The sequence below is a fragment of the Myotis davidii genome, unplaced genomic scaffold (genome assembly GCF_000327345.1).
Source record: "Myotis davidii unplaced genomic scaffold, ASM32734v1 scaffold78, whole genome shotgun sequence".
NCBI classification, from domain to species: domain Eukaryota; kingdom Metazoa; phylum Chordata; class Mammalia; order Chiroptera; family Vespertilionidae; genus Myotis; species Myotis davidii.
This window is the reverse complement of record NW_006290305.1, coordinates 4746194-4758285: the sequence shown is the minus strand read 5'-3', so window position 1 is coordinate 4758285 and position 12092 is coordinate 4746194. Positions and strand designations below refer to the sequence as shown.

The following is a 12092-nucleotide window of genomic DNA, read 5'->3' as shown; positions in this document are numbered from 1 at the left end:
CTGACAGTTTGGTCCGCCATGTTCTTCGCCGCGGCGTTCCGGGCCCGGGCGGCTGGCCTCACCGCCCAGTGGGTAAGGAGGCTCGGAATGAGCCCGGGCACTGGCGCCGCCCTTCTCCCTCTCTCCTTGCCTCTTTGGTGGTGAGCACACGAGAGCCCTGGGCTCCGGGCCAGCCTTCAGGCTGCGGCAAGGACACTGCGGCCTTCGCCCTCTCCCCGGAGAGGTTGCTGCAGCGAGGAGCTCCGAGGGAGGGTCGGCAAATTTAACGGAGGCGGGTGCGTGGCCTCCTCTGCAGGACGGGGAAGTGTCCGCCTGATTTTGTGAAGAAGAGGATGCAGGAGGCCGCTCGGTGTTGTGCTTTGCCCTGTTTCACTGTAGCGCCTGGGTCGGCCTGGTGCCCGTGCTCCCGAAGCGGGCAGCTGGCAGGGCGAGCCTGGTGCCCTTGTGGCCGTCGGGTCGCAGTGTTCTGGAGAGAACTCTGGGTTGTAGGTCTGGCTTGCTTGGTTTAGGAGCGTCTCCCGAGGCCAAGAGAAGGGTGACCACAGTGTTTTCTTTTGTGCCTTGCATGTCGGAAAAGTTCGGCACGTCGTATCGACGTAAAAGAACAGCACAAACACTGCACAGCAGGATTTTAGAGCTTGAATGGTGGTTTTGAGATCCAACTGCATCTCATTTTAGGCCAAGAAATGGAATCTCAGAAAGGTTGCAACATGCAAGTTCACTTAAAATGCAGATCCCAGAAATTGTAACCACGGGGCATTTACTGGAAAGAACGCAGCCTTTTTGTCTCTGCAGTAAAATAGAAGGGTTGATCAGTTCGCAGCGGAAGAGAGGGATGTAGATGGTGCCCAGGAGTATAGAATGAGCTCAGGGCTTTAGAGCGACACCAGAGTTTGGATGGTGACCTCACTGCATTTTTCGCTTTGTGGCTTTGGCTGTTATTTTTCTCAGTTTCCTCAGTTGTAAAATGGGAATATTATAATGGGCAGAGTTTAGTCTTTTAATAAACGTTTGTGGTCCCACGGTGGGTCATGCGCTAATGGACTCCAGGTAACAATGTGGGTAAGGAGGATAGGTGACACTTGGTGACGACGTTCTATGTGCCAAGCACTGTGTTAAATATTTACGTTCTAAATCTCGTTTGTGAGGTTGTTACTCTATGATTTCCCCATTTTACATAATTAGATTTAGACAGCCCCTGTTCTTGTGGCGTTAATAGTCTTGTATAAGAGGAAAGACAATGCAAGAAAAGACTATTGATAGTTGGCAAGAGAAAGCATGAAAGTATGAGAAGCACAAGCTGTGTTGCTAGACTCATTGTTGGGAGGTAAGGTGAGTTCCAAGGTGAAATGAGAGAGGTGGCAGGGCCCAGATCTTGGAGGTCCTTGAGTGCTATCCTGAAGAATTTGACTTTATCTTAGAGGCAGTGGAGGATCAGTGAAAGGTCTTAGAGGAGCAGAGGGACATGGTCAGGTTTCTGCCTTGGATGGATCACTGGATGGGACTGAAAGGAAAATAGGTTTGATGGGAGCCAAAGGCAGGGAGACCAGATTAGAGGCTCTTGCAGAACCCCAGGTGAGACTAATGAGGATCAGACCTTGTCTACTAGTAGAAAGGATATAGAGTACAGATAGATTTTGGTTTCTTTTGTTTTTGCGGGAAGAGGTTAGAAGGTGTAAATTGAAAAACAGTGTTAACTGGAAAAAAAAACTTCAGGTAGTGGAAGAAAATCAAATTGGTGTTTTTTTTTTAATATATATTTTTATTGATTTGAGGGAGGAATGGAGAGGGAGAGATAGAAACATTAATGATGAGAGAGAATCATTGATTGGCTGCCTCCTACATGCCCCACACTGGGGATCAAGAGGGCAACCTGGGCAATGTGCCCTGACCGGGAATCGAACCGTGACCTCTTGGTCATAGGTCGACACTCAACCACTGAGCCACACCAGCCAGGCAAATCACATTGTTTTATGTTAACTTTGGCAACTTTCTCTTTTTTTTTTTATTAATCATTACCTGGTATGTAGTATGTACCTAGTAAATATTTGTTGAGTTGATGAATAAGTTTAATTTTTTTGTTCATTTTCCCCTCAATTTTAGTGAGAAATAATCAACATACATTACTGTAGAAGTTTAAGGTATACAGCATGATGGTGTGAATTACAAGTTTAATTTTTTAATTACACAAGTAACATATTGTCAGAAAAATATAATATTAAGAACAGCAAATAAAATAAGCCCAAAAAATGAAAATCACCCATAGTCTCATCAACTTGGAAATTACCAAAATGTTTAACATTTTGAAGTCTGCAATTAATAGACCTTAACAGAACTTTAAAAAAATCAGGTGATATTGTTCACACAGTTTTGTAGCCTGTTTTATTCCTCATAATACATTTTGATCTGCTTTCCTTATCAGCAGACATTTTATACGGTCATTTTTAATGCTGCATAGCATCCCATTGTATGTTCTATAGTTTATATAACTAGGCCCGTCTTCTAATATTTTACAAATAGTGGGATATCAGATGACCTAGGAAAAATCAGGGAAAGTATGAATAAAGAGGTTTCTAATAAAATTGCTTTCCTAAAAGAGAAACATTTAAAGAAACCATTTACATTTTCAAACCATTTACATTGCTTATTCTGTTATAATTTATGCTTTGATAGCTAGCTGCTGTTTTCTTCAGCAACAGGCTTTTCAGCTCATCATTGCTTAAAAAATATCAAGAATTTATTACTATGTCTAGAATTGCTTGGGAGACACTACTTCTATAACCTTGAGCCATATTTCTTAATCTCTTTGGTCCTCGTTTTCTTTTCTGTAAAGTGCAGTAATACCTTGAGTGATTGTCAAGAATTGCCTAAAAATTATGAATTATGGATGAATAGGTACTCAGAATAGACTTTTCTTCTTTCCTTTAGTAACTGCCTGTGGCTTTCTGTAATGTTGACACCACTGTATACAGCTCATTACTGCCTCACACCTAAGCCAGTACTTAGTTTTGTAGGGGTGAGAGGGTTGTGGCATTTTCAGGGGTTGTGTTTTCAGTTTTAGAATTTTCATGTTTCATTTTTATGGTTTCTATTTCTGTCTTTTCAGTCATTGATATTTTTCTTTATGTCCTTAAGCAGAGTTGCAGCTGTTTTGAAATTGTCTGGTAATATCCATTGATTTTTTTTTCTTGAAAATGGGTTGTTTTCTTTTGTGTGTATGCACATATGGGTTTTTTGTTGTATTGTTTGTTTTTTATGTTAAGTGATTTTGGATTGAGGATGGTATGTCATAGAGGCTTTAGATTTTGTTAATTCCTCCAAAGAGTTGTTGTAAGCAGTTAATGTAATTGAACTCAAACTGCAATTCAACTCCCTTGAGGGCAGCAACTCAGATATTGGTTCAGTTCTTCCACCAGAGCTGCTTGGAATCTGCCTCATGAGCATGAATGATTTGGGGTCATCCACAGAATTTGGGTTTTCTCCTCGATATTCCTTTTTTGGGATTTCCCACTTTCCCATGCCTGTGATTGTCCCAAACTCACCTGTGTTTATTCATACCATTAAGGTTGCAGGTTTTCCCTTAGGGGTTTACTGCCCTGTACTGTTGAGGGCCTGCCTTCAGGCTAAAAGATGTCAGGAAAAAACAACAACTCACTTCTCTTCTAAGTATAGGCTTCCCCTCCCTCCTGTGTTTGCATGTATTTGTTTTTTCTCCAGTGCTTTCAGAAAGTTTTTTGTTCTCTTAATTTTTAAAAGAAGTATTTCGTCCAGAGTTTGTAATTGTTACTCAGTGGTTTGGACTGATAGTATCTATTCAAGTACACTAGAAATAAAACCTTCTGTGGTGGCATTTTTCTTTCTAAATTTTAAGTTTTATAGAATGAAATGCTCTCATTCCATTAGAGATTCATTTTTTATATATTGCTTTTCTTAATTTACTTTCATTGTTGAGAGTATTACAGATGCCCCCATTTTGCCCCCTTTGCCCCCCTCCACTTGACCTCAACCCACGCCAGGCCTTCACCGCATTATTGTCTGTGTCCATGGGCAATGCATATATGCATATAAGTTCTTTGGTTAACCGAGCCCCCCCCCCCCAACACCGCTGCCTTCCTTCCTTCCCTCTGAGATCTGTGAATCTGTTCCATGCTTCCATGTCTCTAGACCTATTTGTTGATTTTTAAACCTGATTTTGCAATGTCCCAAGGTATCTCCATTTTGCCTTAAAGATTCTAAAATTCTTAAAAGTAAAAAGAAAAAAGGCATTTGTGTTAATTTTCTATTGCTGCTGTAACAAATTACCACAAGCTTGGTGACATAACACAACACAAATTTGCTGTTTTATGATTCTGTAGGTTAAAAGTCTGACATGGTCTAAAATCAATGTACACTTCTCTCTGGAGACTCTAGGGGAGAATCTGTTTTCTTAGCTTTTCCAGCTTCAAGCTGCTCTCATTTGTTGGATGATGGCCCTCTTCCATCTTCAAAGCCAGCAGGGCCGAGGAGTTTCTCATGTCACGTCATGTCACATCACTCTGACCTTGCTTCTGCCATTTGTCACATATCCTTTTCTGACTTTGCTCCCTCTTCCAAATTTTAAGGGCCCCTGTGATTACCTTGGACTCTGATTATCCAGAATTATCTCCCTATTTTAAGGTGAACTGATTAGCAACCTTAATTCCAGCTCCTTTGCTGTGTATATTAACATATTCACAGCTCCCCAGAATTAGGACATGGGTATCTTTGAGGCATTATTATTCTGCCTAACACAGCCCTAAACAATTTCTTTTTTCAGCCTTAAACAATTTAGGGGAAAGAGAAAATGACAGATTTTTAAATATTCAGTGAGGTTCAGTAGGCCATTTTTGGCATACTACAAATTCAGATCTTTCTATTGGATGTGTGAACGCAGTCCCCATTTCAAATATCTAAATAGCTGAACTTCCCTCTCTTTAGCACTGTTTAATATCAGTGCAGTACATTTGGTAATAAATTGTAGGTTCATTTACCATGTTGGTCTGGTTTTCCATTGGGAAACCTTGACTCACCACTTTTGGAGTCAGGTCAGGAAGCATGTTATAAATCAGGAAATTTCTTTCAGTAAACATTAAGGACCATGTTCAAACACTTTTTGCTTTGCCTTGTTGGGGGAGAAGGAAAGCAACTTTATATGTGGGATACTTTGCTGGGTGTTATCCCATTTTGTAGGTGAGAGTCTGAAGATGCCCAGGCAAATGTGCCCAACATTACATAGAATACGCCTGAACTGGGTTTGTTTGTAAGTCCTATTTAAAAAAAAATATTTTTTTAACCTACCTTTCTGAAATCGCTCAAGTTTACTGAGGAAAGTTGGTGTGTATGGTGAAGTTTTAAATCTAATAGGTGCTATAAAGTGGTTTCATTTTGCTTAAGGAAGAGAGACTCTGGTTCAGGGGCCTTAGAGAGATAAGAGGAGGAGGTTAACCTTGGTCATGATGGATGAGGGATGTATAGGGTGACATAACGTCAGTACAGGTAGCTCCATGTACAAGGACAGTGAATGTGAGAGAGCATGACACTGTGGATAAGAATAACCTGCTGTGGAAGGTGAGACTGGAATAGGTCACAAAGTAGAGGCCTTTGGTATGTCATACCACAGAGTTTAGATTTTATTCTGTAGGCAGTGATTTTAGATTGATCCCCACCACGGCCATCTCCTTCTCCCCCATCATAATTTTAGGACAAACATCTCTGGAGATGTGGAGAAGGGTGAGATTGCAAGGCAAGAGACAGAAGGCTATTGCGGTAATCTAAGAGGGAAATGAGAAGAGTTTGAACTGGGGATAGTTGTAAGAAACATGAAGTAGTATGAAAAACAGAATTTAAAAGTTGTTTAGGTGGAATGGGTAGGACTTGGTGACTGTCTAAAATGAGAGAGAGAGTAAGTGAGAGAAAGGGATCGTGGAATGTTTTTCATGATCATAGTTTAAGCCATTGTCTGTAATGACTGTCTAAAGCTGAATTACCATTGGGTTAAAAGAAATATTTTGTTACTTTTTTTTTAAGCAAGGTGAGGCATAATTTTTTAAAAGTTGTCATGAATAGCAAATTGACATAAAGATAGGAAAAATGTAATAATAATATGGCATTTCTCTGCATCAAAAAGTTACTAGGTTTCCTTGGGGATCGATATAGTAGGCAAACATATTTGAAAATTTCAGAGGTGAAGAGGTGCAGAACCTACCTATTCGTAGAAGTATATGACAAATCTATGAATCCTTTCTGTAGAGAAGCAGTTATTTGGGATTAGATCTCAGAATTACATAGCTATGATGGCTAATAAATTTAACTGTCAGGAACAGGTAAATATATGATTGTGTTATATCACTACCTTTACTTGTTATGTTTACCGTCTTTGAATTGTCCAACTCTTCGCCAGTTCCATGCTTGGTAATCCAATGTTCTACCATCTGTGTTTTAGTAGAACTCAGAAATTGGAGGATTTCTGGACCATAGTTGAATTGCTTTTGCGGGGAGTGGGTGTTGGGTGGGGGAGAGGTGGAGAAGGTAGGAATGATTGGAGAAGCAACAGAGCAAAGAGAAATGAAATGCAAAGGAGAGGGGATTCAAATGAGTTTCTTCCAAACAATTGAGTATGGTCAGTCTATAGAGCATCCATCATAAGCAGCTTTCTGAAACTTTTTATGGCTGGAGTTTTTAAACTAATTTAGTAAAGAATTGAAAAGGCAGCTGATCGATGTTTCTAACTCTCTATCGCTCTCCCTTCCTCTCTGTAAAAAATCAATAAAATATATTTAAAAAAAAAAATTGAAAAGGAGGATGCAGTTGACTCATTAATACAGAGTATATGACTCATTTGTACAGAATGAAAACATGTTTATGAATATCCACACTAAATGAAAGCTGGCCTCCAACTTGATTCACACAAAAGTGAAAGGCTGTAAGTTAATGGTATATTAACTCTTCAAATGTATGCTAACAGAGTGTTGTAGAAAGGATACATGACTGGGTTTGATCCTGGCTCTTCCACTAACTCTATGTGTGACCTTAGGCAAGTAAATAACCATATCTTTGGACCTCTGCTTTTTTATACCTCTCCTAAAATAGAATGGGCAGGATGTAGTGTAGTAGACTATAACTCTTAAGATCTTTTACTTCTGTAAGTTGATTCGATTGTTTTTAGTTATGGATCTTAAAGTATTTCCATATGAAAAATTTCTTAAGGCTTGTGATTTACAAAATTTTCTTAAAATTTTAGGGAAGACATATAAGGAATTTGCATAAGACAGCTGTGCAAAATGGAGCTGGAGGAGCCTTATTTGTGGTAAGTAATTAACTTAGATTTCTTCAGAATGAAAAGACTTGAAAATTTGGGTAACTTTGTTATAATAATCCAAATATCTTAAATAGCCATGTCTTTAGCCATTGTGGGAATTTAAATATAGATAATTGAATTCACTACTTTTAAAAAGATATATGTGATTCCAGCTGAACTTCTCAAGTTTAAATTGGTACCAGAGCAAATCGAAGAATAAGAATTTAGATTATTCGGTGAAATTACTATGAATGAGCTTTAACCCAGTTTCACACTTTGAATTTTTAAAACTCAGTCATTTTGGTTCACTGAAGATTCTGAGGCTGCAACTTGGGGATTCCCAAAATGGCACTAGTTTGAAACTTACAGATTTTAGTAATAGAATGAATACGTTGGTAGTTGGCCTTTGTATTTTTGCTTCCCAGGGTTAACTACAGGTAAAGGTCAATGAACTCCCTAGCTTAGTTGCACAATTCAGAAAATATAAGATAATTTATCCCTCTTCTCTGGCAAAGGTACAGTGTTCAGGAATTAATCTGGTGTTTAAAGGCAATTTACTGGACTAGTATGATTTAGAGTTAGTGGTATAGTCTTGTAAACTGAGTTATTCCAAAGCTGAATCTTAATGTTAGCTGGCATACTATCGATAAGTAGATTTCTGCTTTATATTTTATCATCTTTGTCTAAAGACATATCAAATATGCCATGTGTTTGAGATCATTGTCCAAAGTTTTAATTTTCTTTTTTCTTGTGTGTCTTTGAAAAAGAACTGAGAGTTAACATATTAAGAGATTCAGTTCTGTGTTCATCTTACGTACAAAACATTAATCATTGTAAGTGTTAATCTTAGTGTGACTCATTTGATTTCCTGTTGACATGCCATTTCTTGTCAGTTTTTAAAGTGGGCTTGCTTTTTTATGGAGAAAAAAAATGAAGCTTCTTGCTGTTGGCTAGCTTCTATTACAGAAAACTAGCTGTTGGCTAGTTTCTGTTATGTGTTGAAGGCTTTTGTACCTTCCCTAAAGTAAGTGAATCCCTTTGACAATTTGATACACTCTCTTTGGAAAAATACACGTATGTTCACACTGAAAATTCTGTCTTCATAAGGCTTCCAATAATTAGTAATGTTTTGGTAATTACATTTGAAGATCCTATCCTCTAATCAAGTTGGATAACCCTTTGTTTTTTGGTCCTAAAGCTACTTCTCTTAAACCATTAAATGGTAATTTCTAAAACTGTCTAAAATTATGAATTCTGCTAACATTACTTGGGTAATCATACTCATCACATGTGTATTTACTAATTAGTTTAGCCATTCTTTTTGATGCAAGGATAGATTGATTTGTACTGTGTTGAAAATAAAGTGAAGAGATTAAATGAGCAACAGTAATGTGCAAAATTATTCATACTTTTGAGGAATTTTGATCATTTTGTAAAATATTTTTTTCCTTTTGTGTAGCACAGAGATACTCCTGAGAATAACCCAGATACTCCATTTGATTTCACACCAGAAAACTATAAGGTATGATAAATTAATGTTATAATTAATGGTACAAAATATTTAGTATCTTCCAGATGTATAAAAACAGGTGCTTTTCCTTTGATACAGAGGATAGAGGCAATTGTAAAAAACTATCCAGAAGGGCATAAAGCAGCAGCTGTGCTTCCAGTCTTAGATTTGGCCCAAAGACAGAACGGATGGCTGCCTATCTCTGCTATGAACAAGGTACTGAATTCATTTTTGCCTTAGTTCAAAAAAAGGAGATTGTGTATGAAATTTCTTGTATAGAGACGTTCCTCTGACAGCCATTAATGTCAAAATATAAGAGTTTGAAGTCCTTTAATTATGTTTTCTCAAATTACGTATGTTTTTGTTGGTTCCCTTAGTAAAACAGAAAAAGTAGAGTTTTTTACCCTTGTAAGAAATAATAAAAGCATTATAATGAGGTTTTCTTTTTTCCCCTTGTTTTTGGTCATACTACAGATAAAAGATCCCAAATGTGTATAATTTGCTGTCAAGATATTCTGAAAATCAATGTACTATTTAAACACCAGAATTAAAGAAAAAGGATCTGCTTATAGCTAATGGTGAATCTTTATAATATTTTTATCTTTGGTAACAGGCTTTAACAAAAACCTATACAATATATGATATATGACACTTGATTATGGCACCTTGGAATCAGCAACCCATAACAGAAATGTTATGAGTGACCCATTTAAATGAAGTTAGTCTATTCATACATATTCAAGATTTCAGGTTTCTTTTACTAATTGTATTTTCAGTACTAATCCAAATACCAAGTTTATTCCTATTCTATTAATATAACTGCATTTGTGTGGTATTATGTTAAAGTGTATAGTTTACAAAGTGCTATACAAAACCATATACGGTATTTGATTCTTACGAGAATCACAAAACTAATAAGTGTGATGTAATGGAAAATATATTTGACTTTGAGTTAAGTCATTTTTCTCTGGACATCCTTCCTCAACTGCAATGAAGATTTTGAACTAAGTAGATATTTTCTAAGTGTTGTTATGATTTCTAAATGATAAGAGCTGGGAACTACTTCTAATTCTTTACATTTTCTAATTGACTTACAGGGATTCTGCTCTACTTTATTTCTCTTTTCACTTTTTAAATTTTATTTGGTCTGTTACCATTGTCATCTTTCTTGGAGAGTAGGAATGTCCTCAATTTATCTAATGGAATCCCAAGTGCAGATTTTTTATTTAGTTCATTTATCTCTTACTTGCTTTGTATAGTACCCTAACACTGTTGTGGACCCTTAGTATTTTTTTGACTATGAAAAAATGTTATAAAGCAAGTTTGGTTGGTACCATAGTTAGTAAACATAGCCAGATGTGTGTTTGCTTGTTTTTTTTCTTTAATTAATCACATATTTCTTCGGTGGTTTCTAAATAACTTATATTGGTTTCTATATTATAATAGCCAACTTTATAAATTATTGAGGTATGTTTTTAAATCATAGATGCTTTTTAGCAAAAATGTATTTTTTTAAATAATGACAAGCTTGTTGAAAGTCTTGCAGCATGGCAAATTTAGTAGAGCAAAATAAAATAAATGAGAAACTAGTGTGAGAACATTTCAGAAATACTGTCCTATTTCGAATTGGATGTGTATGTGTAAAAGCAGAAAATAGCATATAAAGAATAACAGTGATGGTGAACCTGTGACACACGTGTCAGAGGTGACACGCGAACTCATTTTTTTGGTTGATTTTTCTTTGTTAAATGGAATTTAAATATATAAAATAAATATCAACAATATAAATCTTTGTTTTACTATGGTTGCAAATATCAAAAAATTTCTATATTTGACACGGCACCAGAGTTAAGTTAGGGTTTTTCAAAATGCTGACACGCCAAGCTCAAAAGGTTCGCCATCATTGGAATAGGATCAAGATTCTTTCCACTTTACATCTGAGACTTTTAATATTACTGTTTCTCTCTGACCCCAAAGAAAAGCCCAGCCTTACAACAATAATAAAATCCCAAAACTCACACATTATTTCCTTAACCATCACTATGGTGCACAGCAGCAGCCCCAGGGAAGTTTTTTCAAAGTAGACGTCAGGGCCTTACTCCCAGTGGTAGGGCTCCAATACATATATTTTCAGGCTTCAGCCTGTGTATTTTGAGAGAGCTCCCCTGATTTAGATGTACATGCCTGGTTTAGTATTACCAAATTAATCTTTTCACAGGTGAGCTGTGTTTAGATGTCTTCTGAGAACACATCAGAAATGCAATTTAATGAGCTCTTCTTTCATGTCAAAACGAGAATATATACGAAATTTTTAAGAATATCAGATACCAAATCTTAAGACCTGATCAGGTAATATTAAATCACCCAGAAAGTTGTAGCCAGGATTATAGTCATGATAGATTGTGTGTGGACAAAGCAAATAGCTAAAAAACCTGTTTTCTCTAACAGACTTGCCCTGACCAAGAGAGTTGTGCTCAAATATTGAGTCCCTTGGTCCTGAACACCCTCCACCCCCACACCCCTTCACTCTCCACCTTTCACCTCCCCACTGCCTCCCCAATATATCAAAACAAGTATTTTCTGTAAATTCATTGATGTGAAAGGTTGGGAAGTACTAGTCCAGAAGATCTATTGAAAATAATAAGGTTTGATTGTTCTGAAGGGGCGTGTGTGTGTGTGTGTGTGTGTGTGTAGCAATATGGGCTAGTAGGTAAGCTTGATTCTCAACTTTTTCTGTCCCCATACCATTTGCACACACTATACTTCACCAGTTACATCAAAGGCTTTTTGAAAAATTGGTGAAAGGTTGAAAATATAATTTAACTTATTAGGGTTTGGTCACCAAATTTTTGCTATTTAGAAATTTTAAATTGCAAAATATCGAGTTAAATGATCAAAGTAGAAATTCTTAATGAGAGACTTAAAAGTTTAGAGAAAAAGACACTTTTGCAGAGATAAGGGCTGGGGGAACCATTAATTAGACTCTGGGCTTTGTAGTGTAAGTGTAAGATGTCTGTAAAAATTAAAGGATTTATACTTTGCAAATAAGAAATACAGGTATATTATCAGCTTTTGAAGAACTTTTCTGTTTTTACCAAATTGAAGCAGTAACAAAATATGCTTTTAACCAAGCTCAATTATTAAACCTTACTAGAGGCCCGGTGCACAAAAATTTGTGCACTTGGGAGGGTCACTCAGCCCGGCCTGTGCCCTCTCGCAGTCTGGCACCTCTCAGGGGCTGACCACCTGCTGGCATAGGACCGCTCC

General features: G+C 37.2%; 1 protein-coding gene across 1 annotated transcript in view; it reads left to right on the top strand.

The window, feature by feature from the left end:
• Nucleotides 1-6: 6 nt before the first annotated feature.
• Nucleotides 7-12092, top strand: part of NDUFV2 (NADH:ubiquinone oxidoreductase core subunit V2) — a 22094-nt gene continuing 10008 nt past the window's right edge. The window contains exons 1-4 of the mRNA XM_006763279.2: nucleotides 7-72; nucleotides 7259-7324; nucleotides 8775-8837; nucleotides 8925-9041. Coding sequence (XP_006763342.1) covers nucleotides 19-72; nucleotides 7259-7324; nucleotides 8775-8837; nucleotides 8925-9041 — 300 coding nt within the window. The 5' untranslated portion in view covers nucleotides 7-18. The remainder of the gene's footprint in view (nucleotides 73-7258; nucleotides 7325-8774; nucleotides 8838-8924; nucleotides 9042-12092) is intronic.